General features: G+C 41.0%; 2 protein-coding genes across 3 annotated transcripts; one reads left to right on the top strand and one right to left on the bottom strand.

The window, feature by feature from the left end:
* Window positions 1-65: 65 nt before the first annotated feature.
* Window positions 66-12,672, bottom strand: LOC135335092 (ephrin type-A receptor 3-like). 2 transcript variants are annotated; one of them, XR_010394431.1, is made up of 15 exons: window positions 12,514-12,671; window positions 11,553-12,401; window positions 11,198-11,367; window positions 10,874-10,942; window positions 10,680-10,801; window positions 10,409-10,622; window positions 10,279-10,346; window positions 10,072-10,225; window positions 9,808-10,017; window positions 9,673-9,758; window positions 9,167-9,604; window positions 8,477-9,057; window positions 8,022-8,423; window positions 7,728-7,880; window positions 6,798-7,407 (listed from the first exon to the last, which is right to left on the bottom strand). XR_010394431.1 is itself a non-coding variant. In XM_064530505.1 (11 exons), the coding sequence occupies exons 1-11, from the start codon at window positions 12,560-12,562 to the stop codon at window positions 130-132; spliced, it is 2,178 nt and encodes a 725-aa protein (XP_064386575.1). In that variant the 5' UTR covers window positions 12,563-12,672; the 3' UTR covers window positions 66-129. The 2 variants fall into 2 exon arrangements, 1 of the variants encoding a protein (XP_064386575.1); XM_064530505.1 differs by lacking the exons at window positions 6,798-7,407; window positions 7,728-7,880; window positions 8,022-8,423; ... (5 more) ...; window positions 10,279-10,346; window positions 10,409-10,622 and adding exons at window positions 66-316; window positions 430-515; window positions 573-782; ... (1 more) ...; window positions 1,058-1,125; window positions 1,676-1,889 and having other exon boundaries at window positions 12,514-12,672.
* On the top strand, window positions 2,749-5,412 carry LOC135335105 (mucin-like protein). The gene is made up of 7 exons (XM_064530523.1): window positions 2,749-3,045; window positions 3,389-3,585; window positions 3,701-4,076; window positions 4,145-4,408; window positions 4,465-4,821; window positions 4,882-5,037; window positions 5,093-5,412. The coding sequence occupies exons 1-7, from the start codon at window positions 2,943-2,945 to the stop codon at window positions 5,221-5,223; spliced, it is 1,584 nt and encodes a 527-aa protein (XP_064386593.1). The 5' UTR covers window positions 2,749-2,942; the 3' UTR covers window positions 5,224-5,412.
* Window positions 12,673-12,682: the final 10 nt, after the last annotated feature.

The raw sequence follows: 12,682 nt of genomic DNA, 5'->3' as shown, positions 1-12,682 counted from the left end.
AACATTGAGCTTTGAGATTCAACGATCATTGCATGGACTAGAGTTCAATTGAGCTTTGAGGTGCAACGATCATTGCATATATACTGAGGTAAAAAAAATGCAGATGCAGTTGCATCTCCATGGAAACAATCAATGTATATATCTCCTTTGCAGCTGAGAGTACATGTTCTCCCCGGCCTCCAGTGGAGCTCCCAATACTCCAGTCAGTGGGTTAGTGGCGGAGTCCTCCTCGGGAATGTTCAAAACTCTCTCTTTATTTCCAACCAGCGTCAACACAGTATCACGAAACACAAGACGTTGGGAGCTCTCAGGATGCCTGCATGCAAAGACAGACTTAATATTTAGAAACATATTTTGGCTCAGAAACATCATGCATGAGTTCAAGTGCATGCAGATTTTTATATAGACCTGCATGGACAAAAGTTTTACCAGCATAGCATCATGAGCTCGTAGATCATCTTAGGGCAGCCAGGAGGAGGAGGGAGACGCTTGCCAGAATCAATGAGTCGAATAGCCTGCATGCACAAAAAACATCACTGCATGGAACTGATTATACAATAGCCTGTAAGTACCTCTTGATTAGATATTCTCTCAAACGGCTTGTGCCCAATGCTCCATATCTCATAGAGCAGACACCCGTAGGCCCACACATCACTGGCAGTCGAGTACTTCTTGTAGTGAATGGCCTCAGGGGCTGTCCACTTGACAGGGATCATACCTCTTACTTGTGAGACGTAGTAGTTTTCATCATTGAGATCTCGAGACATTCCAAAATCAGCCACCTGTTGTGTTGAAATGAATGTAATGTAGCCTACACGTTTGTAATAATTATACCACCTTGCATAGATAATTTGTTGTCACTAGCACATTCCTAGCAGCCATGTCTCTGTGAACAAATCCTTTAGCTGAGAGGTACTGCATCCCAAGAGCAACTTGTTGAGAGAACTTCAGTAACATAGACAATGTGTTGCTCGGCATTAACTGCCCTGGGCTATAAGGGGTGGGGGTGGGGTGATAAATATTGAATATCTAAACTGTAGATTAAATAGAAACTTACTCAGGTCGAAGAGATAATAGAAACTTTCGCAAGTCACCTTTCTTTGCCATTTCCACCACAAGCATTATCTGTTGAATGAGCAAAGTTACAGTGCACAGCATTACAGTATACTGAATGGGCCTATGATGTGTGATCATGCAGTGAACCTTTATAGTGTAATCAACTGTCAGTGGCGGATCTAGAAAAGTGGTAGGTAGGTGCTGCAAGAGAGGCAAAGAGCCTCCCTCAAAAAATGCGCGCGAAAATCTGGCGCCCCTATTTGATGTCATTTCCAGTAGGTGCAGTTTGCTAGCATACTGCACTTGTCGAGTCGAGTCGAGTCAGCACTGCAGTGCAGCTTTTATCACAGCTTTTAAAAGACACTACTGTAATAGATAGGTTTACAGGTACTCAGCTAGCTATATATAGTACCAAGTCTGAGAGTGCATGACTTCCATCAGCCAATGAGTGAGACACAATTTGTCCAAGGTCATGGGTGTGCTTGAGCACCCTCTGCTACCTGCTAGATCCGCCCCTGACTGTTGCTGTGCAGAAATCTATATTTCTATTTTTGTATTTGTTGGACAAACAAACTTAGCAAGTCAGCAGAGGTAATTTGAGCTAATACCATGCACTCACAGGGTCTCCACTGGTGACTACTCCATGGAGCATGATAACGTTAGGGTGTCTGAACTGAGCCATGATGGCGGCTTCTTGGAGGAACTTGATTTTGTCCTCTTCTGATGTTTTGGTGAGACTCTTGAGTGCCACGTCCACTGGTTGAGTTCCCTGTCTCTTCCACACTCCTTGCTCCACACTGCCAAACTGACCAGACCCAAGGTGACCAGCAATCCTGTATGTAGTGTTGTCGCCAATTTTTCTCCATGAAATACAAAACTTACTTAATGTCTTCTCTGTTCAAGTGTGTCACCCTCCAGGTCTGCAACTGAGCATAGATATCATTCTCTCTAGACGCTGGTTTTTCGTACGGATTTTCTCCGACATAAATGTCCTCTTTCTTGTTCTGTATTCATATTCGTTAACCATACAATGTGCATGTAAACTTGAAAAGTTGTACCTTTTCCAACAGTTTATTGTAGCTGATAGCCGGGGCATCCAGTGGAGACTCATACACAATCTCACAGCCAGTCTGTATAGATGCATTGTATAAAAATACAAATGACTAACAGTATGTCATGACAACGTGTGATTAAGTTAAAGGAATTCATATTAGTTGCATGCATTATACCTTTTTAAGGGCGTGTGATAGATGATACCTATTAAAGCTACACAACATGCACTTATAGGTGTAATGACAACAGTGTCACTATAATATGATACCCTAGACAATTTAGTACATAACTGCACAGCTTTTTGCCCTCACCACTGCACCAAAGGGCCCAACTTCAGCGTAGGTGGTGGGCTCCATTGACCGGTTAGGACTGAACGCCCCCTCAAACTCATACACATGCTCCTGGGACTGTGTGGGCCACTGACTGCCTTGTTGCTGTGGCTGTTCCCGTTTAGCTCTCTCCAAGCTTTCAGCACCAGCTACTGCCGAGTACAACTGGTTGTCTGTAATGTTAATTAAAGGCATTCAAGTGTCCGTAGAATTAAGACAACTATTGAAACTACACCTTTTAGAGATTACACAATCATACGAGAGTCCATTATAATTATTGCCAATAATAGTTCAATTGCGTCATTCGTCAAATTTATCCGCTACACGGTATTGTAATAAGATGTGGTAATTATTTTTCTTTTTGTAATTGGCAGTGGAGCACTGATCACTACGGAAAGTGTTGATGCTGGATCGCTACTTTTTCAACATCCCTTACGAGAACCAACTAAATACAACAAATTAAGGGACCAGCTGGATGTGACTTTTGGCGATAAGACATTTAAAATGACTTGCTGCACTGGTTATGAACAAGGGAAAGATTTCTGTATGAAATTCTTTCAAAGAAGACCTAACAACAATTGCAGTGGATATAAACCATCTGTTGTAGGTAAGTTTGTATAGTTGGTTATTTTGTCCTTAGAGAAATATTGATATCAGGAGCACATGAGGAGATAGAGTGTCTTACTAAGCGGATTCTGTATCGTCCTGCTATGTACAAACGTTGTCAAACCGCTACTTAAGTGCTGCTATCATTATTCATTGTACATTCACGTTATCAGCCGCACGTGTACAGAACAATTGCACATTACAAACAAGGAAAGACGACATTGAGTCTATGCATAGTAAGACACTCCTGTGCTCCTGATACTAATGTCATGATTGCCAGTGCCTAATTATAATGTTCACTATAATTATTGAGGATGTATCACACTATAGTGATGTATACATAGGTACTGGCTCGGGAGATCCACACTTCACTACATTTGATGGGTTAAAGTTTGACTTTCAAGGAATCGGAGACTTTACAGTGTTCAAAACGTTGTCTCCTTCAATTACTGTTCAAGGGAGAATGGAGAGAATCATCAATGATCGTAAAGCTACGTGGCATACCGGCCTTGCCTTTGGAGACACTGATAAATCATTTGAAGTAAGACTAATAATAATTTATAATTATTCCTGCCAATTTATATTTGCATTTGGTTGCATTGTCATGTATGCTTCGATTATGTTGTGAGTTAATTAATAATTTATGTCATAATCAGGTGACTGGCACAAACAATGGGCCAACAGGATGGAGAATTGTGGAGTCCAATAATGAAATAACTGACCAACTTCCACCGGTCAGTAGATGGCCAGATGATGACACTACTTTAGTACAGTTACGGAGAGATAGAAACAACAAACTTACTGCAGATTTTTTCAGAAGTGGAATATCACTAATTATTAATTTGCACTGGTACAAAAACTTTAATTTCTTTAGCTACAAACTTAAAGTCCCCACTTCATACATGCGTCAAGTACGAGGATTGCTTGGGAATTTTGATGGTAGTCTTAGTATTGATCGTGAGCTATTTACAAGAGAGAACCAGCCTGTACCCTACACATCGGATCAAGGAGTTTATTCCGCTATGACCTCATGTAAGCAAAATAATGTGTAGAGATCTCTATAATTGTGCATTGAATAACTTAATTGTATTACAATGCAGGGATGGTGACAGAGTCACTTTTATTTCGTAATGCTTATGTACCTGTACCTAATGATGATGACCATGGTGCAAGAAAGAGGCGTCAAGCACCAAATGCATATACTCCAATATTTTTTGATAACTTGAATTTTACTGATGCACAAAGAACGCTCTGTGAAAACAATCGACAGTGTCTGTACGATTTGTTGATTACTGAAGACAATGATGTCGCACAGACTACATTGGACACAGAAAAAGAAACTAGTATGACCATTGCAACTTTAAGTAAGATCAATATAAACAATGTGAATTGTTTATAACTTTCCCATGCATCTGTGCAGATAATTTTCCACCAAACATTTCAGCTGAAGCTACTTTAAGGGTCAACCTAGGGGAACAGTCTGTTCTCGCTCTAAGTTTGGTTGATTCGGATGATAATTTTACGTTGAATATCCAAGATGGTCTACCTGACAGCCCCATATTGGAGAAGATATCAGATGGGGAGTATTTCTTTATGTGGACTTTGCAACAAGTTACCAACAAGACTCTTGTGTTCATTGCTAACGATACGAGAGGTGCTGCCTCACTTTTCATTCCAACTGTGGAAATCTGTGCCTGTGTCAATGAAGGAGTTTGCACACTGGACGGTTTACTCACCAGCAATACCACTGTTGTGATGAACTGCTTGTGTAGTGAAGGTGAGTGTCACTCACAAGCTGGTTTAATTACTCCTCTATTTTATAAATATTCTGTAACAGCGTATGACGGGAGGTTCTGTCAGGAAGATCGCAATGGCTGTTCGGAGATCCAGTGTTTTGAGGGGGTGGAGTGCATGGACATTCCTGCTCCTGGGGTGGGGGCGGTGTGTGGAGATTGTCCCCTGGGTTACACAGGAGACTCACTCAAGTGTTACGGTATATAATGATAGTCAGTATAGTTTAGACTATAGCTAATGCTTACAATTTTCAGATATTGACGAGTGTTTCCTTGATGCTAATCTATGTGAACAAGTATGCACAAATACTGATGGAGGATTTGTGTGCTCTTGTGTGGAAGGCTACCAGCTTATGGCAAACCAGTGCGAAGGTATATATATATAACATTTACGGTATAGAGCTACACCTAAAAACAATAAACAGCATTTCTGTTAATTGCTCACCTAACCAAGAGTAAGTGTGTGCCAAGTATGGGCTCGAGGATAACGTGGTGCACAAGGTGATCAAAGCTGAGTGAATTTTTACTAGAGCCCATCCAAGTGCACCAGCATTAAGACACATGATCTTGGCTCATAATTATGTGACGGGCTCTGACATTTGGAGCAGATGCATGTTAGTATTATTAAATATAATGGGCTGCAAGCGCAAATAAAATGTCTTGACTTGTAGGTAACTATAGCTACAGTTCTTTTACTACGTACCCGTTTGCAAAATCTTCTTTCCACCAAGCGCTTTGTCTAAATAGTCACTATAATGTAATTTTATGACCTAATTGAGCAATATTTGAAGGTTTCTCAATCTATACACATACATGCTATATAATATGTACTATTATCAGATGCATCTGCATCAAAGGAACTTGGCACAGTAGTAGCACTGCAGCCAGCAGGGGTACTACTGGGCTGTGAATCATGTGTAAAAGTTCTCACAACGTCTTCAGTATCGGGATCAGCTCTACTGACTATATCAAGACGAAAAGTTGTGACACCGCTTGTACTGTCATCAGGATCAAACACACACGCTCCAAGAACATCACCAGTCGCCATGGCTATTGGTTGTAGTAGGTTAAATGCAGAGCAGGAAAAGTTAGTATTAGTAGCATTATTCAATTCAGCTTCAAGGTCTGTTGCTGACTTTCGTATTGTAATCGGTGAAGAAACTACAGTAAATACAGTCTCATTTGCATTGGTACTTGCTGGTCTGTACACAGCAACTGTAGTCAGATACTCGTTAGCAACTGGGCCAGTCGATGGTGGTCGATGGAAACAGTAAGAGAGTGAGGTGATCATCCCAGCACATCCAGCACGATTACCACGATCAATGAAGAACTGATTTCGCGCTCTATTCCTGTTATCAGTCCTTGTACTGCCCACACGACCGACTGTACCACACTGCTGTCCAGACACCAGCTGCTGGAGCACCAACACTGCATAGGAATAAATCATCTGTTAATAATTATCAGTAAGAGTTTGCTCAGTCATAGCTACAGAACACTCGTATCTCTGAAGCCAGCTAGCTTCCTCTTTCTGATAGTGACCCTAACAACCCTCGAAGGAGCATCTAGACTACAATCTTCGCAATGAGATTGACGATAATAGTCTAGTAGATCTAGCTAGCCTGATCTGAGAAACTTACAAATACATAAAATTGTAGAAAGTGTACTGCATCTCATCTTGTAGACTTGTATCTTGCTTGCTTATTCTTGTAGTTGTTTGCACAGTAACAAAGTTCTCATCTCTGCATGTGGAATGCAATCTGATTTCCTGGCAGTAGTCGTGCGGCTACCCCACGAGGCATAATAACAGGTGATGATTCAGAGTCCAGGCTATATTGGGGCCAGGGTGGGTGTGTGGTGGTAAATATTGAAACTGTAGATTACCTTGAGGTTACTAAAAAAGAGGTAGATAAACGTTAGCGTTTTCAAATTCAAATCTGCCAAAATAGTACACAAAAACAAACAAAAATCTGATTACGCTAATGTTTATCTACTCTATGCTAATTATTTAGTTAGCATGAATTCTGCATGCATGGAGGTCGTCTCCTGCTGCTAAAAGCAAGAATCACTGGTTCTTAAAACGACCAGTTACACTAAAATATTACAACGATCAGGCATACAGCTAGTGATTCATGATCAGTTTACAGGATAGCGTAGTCATAATCAAGTGTTTCTTCAGTTTGTCTATCTCTCTCAGATGTGCGATATGCCTCATTACTGTCCATTTGAATTTCAGTTCCACTGGTTGCTTCTCCAGATTGCTGACCAGGCGAATCAGCAATGACACTATAGCACACTGCATCAGTGGTCCCATTAATGGCAGCAACTTGCACCTCCCCTCTCACACCATACGCCTCGTTGGACTTCAGGTCCACTTCTTGAAAGTATGTTTCACCCGGCATTTCTATACTTCTTTCATTTCCAGATTTGTGTACACTGTAAGCTTCATTATTTTCCAAAGGTATCGGTTGACAGGAATCGTTGTAATGTGTAGGTCCTGGTACTACCTCATAAGTCACATAAGGGTTTAAATCATTGGGCTGTTAATTGAGTGGGAGTTGTTGATAATTGTCCTGCAATAACAATGCATGCCATAAAAGCAATTGTGCATATAGTGCGAATATTTCAAGGTAATTAATTTTCGATGAACTGCTTAATAAATTGTGTATATACTTCTCGGATGTCAATGCACGTTGTATCTGCCGTTATAGCTGCATGTGTTGTGGAACCATTTTTGTGGAGGATTTTGCTAACCCTCAAAAACAGCGAAAATTAAGCACCTTGAAGATTACGCTATACGGTACATCAATACTTCATGCATTGTCAGGCAATAATTATTATTGCTAGTGAGCACCTAATTATTCATTGGCGTATCCTCTTATCACATCTTTACCTTCTCTAGATTCTGTGACACTATCATAGAGAGGCCCCTCTGCAGTCGATTCCGTAAGAACATTATCGTAGTAGTCTGTGGGAGTGTCTTGAGTCTCGCCGTGAACACCGTAAGCCTCGTTGGACTTTAGACTGATGGAGTGAGGGCTTCTTTCTGTGCATGCATATATATAAGCAATGAATCCACACGTGATAATTATGCTTTCAATCTGACAGATGATCTAATAAATACACTGACAATATAAACACTATAAAAGTGTGAACCACATGCTTATTGTGATAAACAATACCTTACCCATCTCATTGTTGATTCCAGTATCAGTGTTCCCACCAACATTGCCCTCTATTATCTCCTTTTGGGATCTTCCTCTCTTTACCAGAAAAACAGCAACTACTAAAGTCACCACTGCCACGACAATTACTAGCAATAGAAACACCACCACACCTGCTACAACTCCAGTATTATCCGCTGGGGCAAAAGAGACACTAGAAGGCATTGTGGTGATCGAATCATTTCCTGTACTAGTTGTGGCAGAGTTTGTTAGTGGCACCTCATTTGAGAGAGTAATCTCTATTGTGCCTGTTGAGTTTTCAGTCTCTTTCATGCTGTCAGTAGCTATGGGAAGATCTGTCGAGGAGGGTGGTGTTGTGCCCATAGTCGTGGGGTTGGTTTGAGGTTCAGTTGTTGGGAGAGGAGCTGTAAAACACAAATGGTCAATCATAATTATGTTTGAATGGCTTGTCACTTACTTATGTTGGCATGGATGTGTAAAACTCTGTCGTCTGCTATATATTAAGAGAACTAACTGCTACTGGACTTGGGACGGACATGTCTCCATAGCCAGTGTTACCGGTGGACATAAGAAAACGATCTTCTCCTGCATTTTGGCTAACCATGTCTATTGGTAGTCTGTTAGTATAATCATTCCCAAGTATTCTGACAGATTCAGCATTGTCTGGAGGGTCGTAAATGCAAACACCAATCACATCGCCAGCCTGCACTAGAATATCATTTACCGAAAAAGTTCTACAGGCAAATGTGCCAAACAAGCCAAGGTTAGAATTAGCCACAGTTCTGCCTGTAGTGAATGCTTCTGATACACTTATATATTCTGCACTGCTTCTTCTGAACACAGCGAAGGTGAAGTCATACGATGCAGCCAATGGAGTTGAGCGATAGTAGCAGAAATTAAATTCAGTTATTGTCCCGTCGCATTGAGCTGGATCTTGAGTGTTGAGGTAGAAACTATGTTCTCTGTTGGCTACTAACTCTGTAGAAGAATCAGTTCCAACAAGACAACTTTGCCCATGGATTGTGAGCACCTCAAGGGCTGAAGAATAACAGAGTATAAAAGGAATAAACCACTGGCTAAGTTTTATAGTCTATGGTAGATCTACACTGAACAAACAGATCTACACTGAACAAACAAGATGACTCACCTATATAAAAGCAGATGATTACTGTCCACTGAGCAAGACCTGATGACTTACTCATCTTACAAGTAGTCTAAGATAGATCTACAAGACTACATAGATATAGTCTAGCTCTTAAACTAAAAATGCACTGTAGACTGCAGACTACTGCATATAGTTAATAATGTATAGAGATCTTGTGACCATTTAATGTTTTTTGCAAAAGGGGTGGAGCTGGTGTGAAGTTTGGTGCACAATAAAAATTAAACAGTTAATACACTTCTACTGTATCTGTTCTGCAGCTGAGAGTACATGTTCTTCCCGGCCTCCAGTGGAGCTCCCAATACTCCAGCCAGTGGGTTAGTGGAGGAGTCCTCCTCGGGAATGTTCAGGACCATCTTCTCACTGCCAACCAGCATCAGCACAATGTCACGAAAACCAGGACGTTGGGAACTCTCAGAATGCCTACATGTATACAAACACACACGCACAAAATATTGTTATGCAGACACCCAAAAGATTGCAAAACTTACCAGCAATGCATCATAAGCTGATAGATTATTTTTGAGCAGCCAGGAGGTGGAGATAGACGTTGACCAGAGTCCACCAATTGAATAGTCTAAGAAAAGGTGTCAATAAATATTAGGTATTATTTTCAGAGGATATACCTCAAGGTTTTCAAAATTTTCAAACGGCTTGTGTCCCAGACTCCATATCTCATAGAGCAGACACCCGTAGGCCCACACATCACTGGCAGTCGAGTACTTTTTGTAGTGAAGGGCCTCAGGGGCTGTCCACTTGACGGGGATCATGCCTCTTGCTTGTGAGACGTAGTAGTTCTCATCATTGAGATCTCGGGACATTCCAAAATCAGCAACCTATTTTCACAAAATTGTCATAGGCAAGTAATCACATGAATTTGTTTTACTCACTTTGCACATGTTGTTTTGAGTAACTAGCACATTCCTAGCAGCCAAGTCTCTGTGCACAAATCCTTTAGCTGAGAGGTACTGCATCCCAAGAGCCACTTGTTGAGAGAACTTCAGTAACATTGATGAAGTACTCCCAGGAAGAAGCTGGCCAGGACTGTACATAAACAAACATTCATGGCGATCGTATTCTTTAGTATAGTAACTTACTCAGGCCTTAGAGACCGTAGGAGGTTACGAAGATCACCTCTTTTAGCCAACTCAACGACTAGTCTTATCTAATTAGGAGGGAAAATTTTTTTTATAGAGGGATGGTATATTAGAATGCAACATTTCTTACAGGGTGTTGTTCGCTGATTACTCCATGGAGCATGATGATATTAGGGTGTCTGAACTGAGCCATGATGGCGGCTTCTTGGAGGAACTTGACTTTATCCTCCTCTGATGTTTTGGTGAGACTCTTGAGTGCCACGTCCACTGGTTGAGTTCCCTGTCTCTTCCACACTCCTTGCTCCACACTGCCAAACTGACCAGACCTAAGGTGACCAGCAATCCTGCATAATGAATATCACACATACTAGATTACATGACAGGTTTCTTCTGTGACTCACTTCACATCTCCAGATGTTATAGTGGAGATTCCCCAGCTGCTAAATTGCTCATATATGTGATCTTCACTTTCAGCTGGCACTTCATATGGATTCTCGTATCCGTAGATATCTTCTAGTCTATTCTAAAATGCAAAAAAACACAGTACATCACCCATATTCGAATACTGTGTGATTGTTTTAACTTTAAACTATACCTTTTCCATGAGTTTGACAAAACTGATTGATTTAGCATCCAGTGGCGACTCATACACATTTTCATCGACCTATAATATCACGTAGGTGTGGTAAAACCATTATGTGGTAGCCAAGGACATGACACCGTATTATGGCTTTAGTATAGACAACAGTTGAAACCATAATATGCAAAATCGAATTGCACTTAGTGGGTACACACATGAGCTGTACACACCGTGCAAACATCCTCCCCACATGATGCACTACAATAAATGTTTTGATACTAAATTACATTTTCCTGTGTCATTTCCTGGTCTGTTGGAAAGCTACTAACACACACTCACCACTTCATTGAACGGTCCAATCTCAGCATAGTAGCTGCTACTTAACTCCATCATCTTGTTACTCTCGGTTAGCTCGTAAAAATGCTCCTGAGACACCTCGTAGTAGTCTTCACTTTCTTTCCTATTGTTTGCTGACTCCTTCCCACCATCAACGGCATACACCATGTTATCTGACATCATGTAGGTGAAAGTTAACAGGATAAAATTGCTTTGTTTAATGTCAATACACATGAATTATCAGGTCTAATACGTATAGTCGCTAGACAATACATGTTAAGTAAACGAATGATCAATTTAACTCTACAGTGACTATACGAGGATGACAATGCTTCAGAGCAAATTTTGCACAACTCACCAATACCAAGTGCTACATCTTGACGAGGATGTGTGGAGACCGTGTATGAGCTCGTAGGCCTGTTTCGTTTTTGTTTGCCTTTCCAAACAATCACAATCACAGTAACAGTTGCAATCAAACCAGCTAGAATAAGCAAAACTACCACCACGGCAGCAGCTGTTGGGCCAGCTGCACTGCTAGGAGAGTTTGGAGCAGGCATACTATCTGTGGTATCAGTTGCACTAGTTCGAATTGCTTCATCCGTTGTCATGGTAGGAGAATTAGTAGTTATCGCTACCTCATCTGTAGTTGTTGCTGGTTCAGAAATATCATTCGACACCACCATTGCATTAATGTAAAGAGTTCCAGTTACTGTATTACCAGATACTGATACACTAGTAGGTACTGCAGTTTCGCTACATTGAGAGCGAGATGGCTGTGATATTCTTCGTAGTCTGTCTGTTCCTCTTCCAACTAGATCGAGTCGAAACATATTCCTGTCAGAGGGATTAACAACACAAGCTCCAAATACATCACCAGTCTCCACGGACACTCGTTGTTTAAGAGTGACAGTGGAGCAAGCAAAATCAATCTCACTGATTTCTTCTTGAGTCTGTCTGGCTTGAAATACCTCCGACACAGGATTATACATAGTTCCCCGAGAATTCAGTCGATACACAGCAAACGTAGCTACGTAGACATCAAATTGTCGTCGTGATGGCCTGTAATAGCAATAGGAGAAGGAATTGATGGTTCCATTACAGCTCACTGGTTTCGCAGAGTTCAGGTAAAATGCGTTGTTTGTCCTTGCATTTGTTTCAGTAAATACAGTCGCACCAACATCACACTGACCAGATACATAATGGAGCACTGAAAAACAGAGCAAAACTCCTGTTATAGCTATTAAATGATACTGATCTGCATCTGGGGTACCTAGTCTACACATACACATCAGCAATTGAATAGCTATGAATTCACCCACCAGCATAGAACAGAAGTTGAACACATGCCAATATACACTGTTTCTGCATCTTTTGAAGAAGATTCCATGCAACAGTAAAAAAAACTTTTCCAGTAGATCATGTACTGTATAGTCTACATGTACGTATTATAGTCTCACAGCTTAGATCTAGCTAGTATCTACATGTTAA

The sequence above is a fragment of the Halichondria panicea genome, chromosome 4, assembly GCF_963675165.1.
Source record: "Halichondria panicea chromosome 4, odHalPani1.1, whole genome shotgun sequence".
Taxonomy (NCBI): domain Eukaryota; kingdom Metazoa; phylum Porifera; class Demospongiae; order Suberitida; family Halichondriidae; genus Halichondria; species Halichondria panicea.
This window is presented reverse-complemented; position numbering and strand designations above follow the sequence as displayed.

Coding starts and splice junctions, on each gene's coding strand:
- LOC135335105 (XM_064530523.1), top strand. CDS start 2,943: ATGACTTGCTGCACTGGTTATGAACAAGGGAAAGATTTCTGTATGAAA. Junction 4,822..4,881: donor GAACTGCTTGTGTAGTGAAG/GTGAGTGTCACT, acceptor ATTCTGTAACAG/CGTATGACGGGAGGTTCTGT. Junction 5,038..5,092: donor AGACTCACTCAAGTGTTACG/GTATATAATGAT, acceptor TACAATTTTCAG/ATATTGACGAGTGTTTCCTT.
- LOC135335092 (XM_064530505.1), bottom strand. CDS start 12,562: ATGCAGAAACAGTGTATATTGGCATGTGTTCAACTTCTGTTCTATGCT. Junction 10,943..11,197: donor TTGGACCGTTCAATGAAGTG/GTGAGTGTGTGT, acceptor GTGATATTATAG/GTCGATGAAAATGTGTATGA. Junction 516..572: donor AGAGAATATCTAATCAAGAG/GTACTTACAGGC, acceptor TTGTGCATGCAG/GCTATTCGACTCATTGATTC.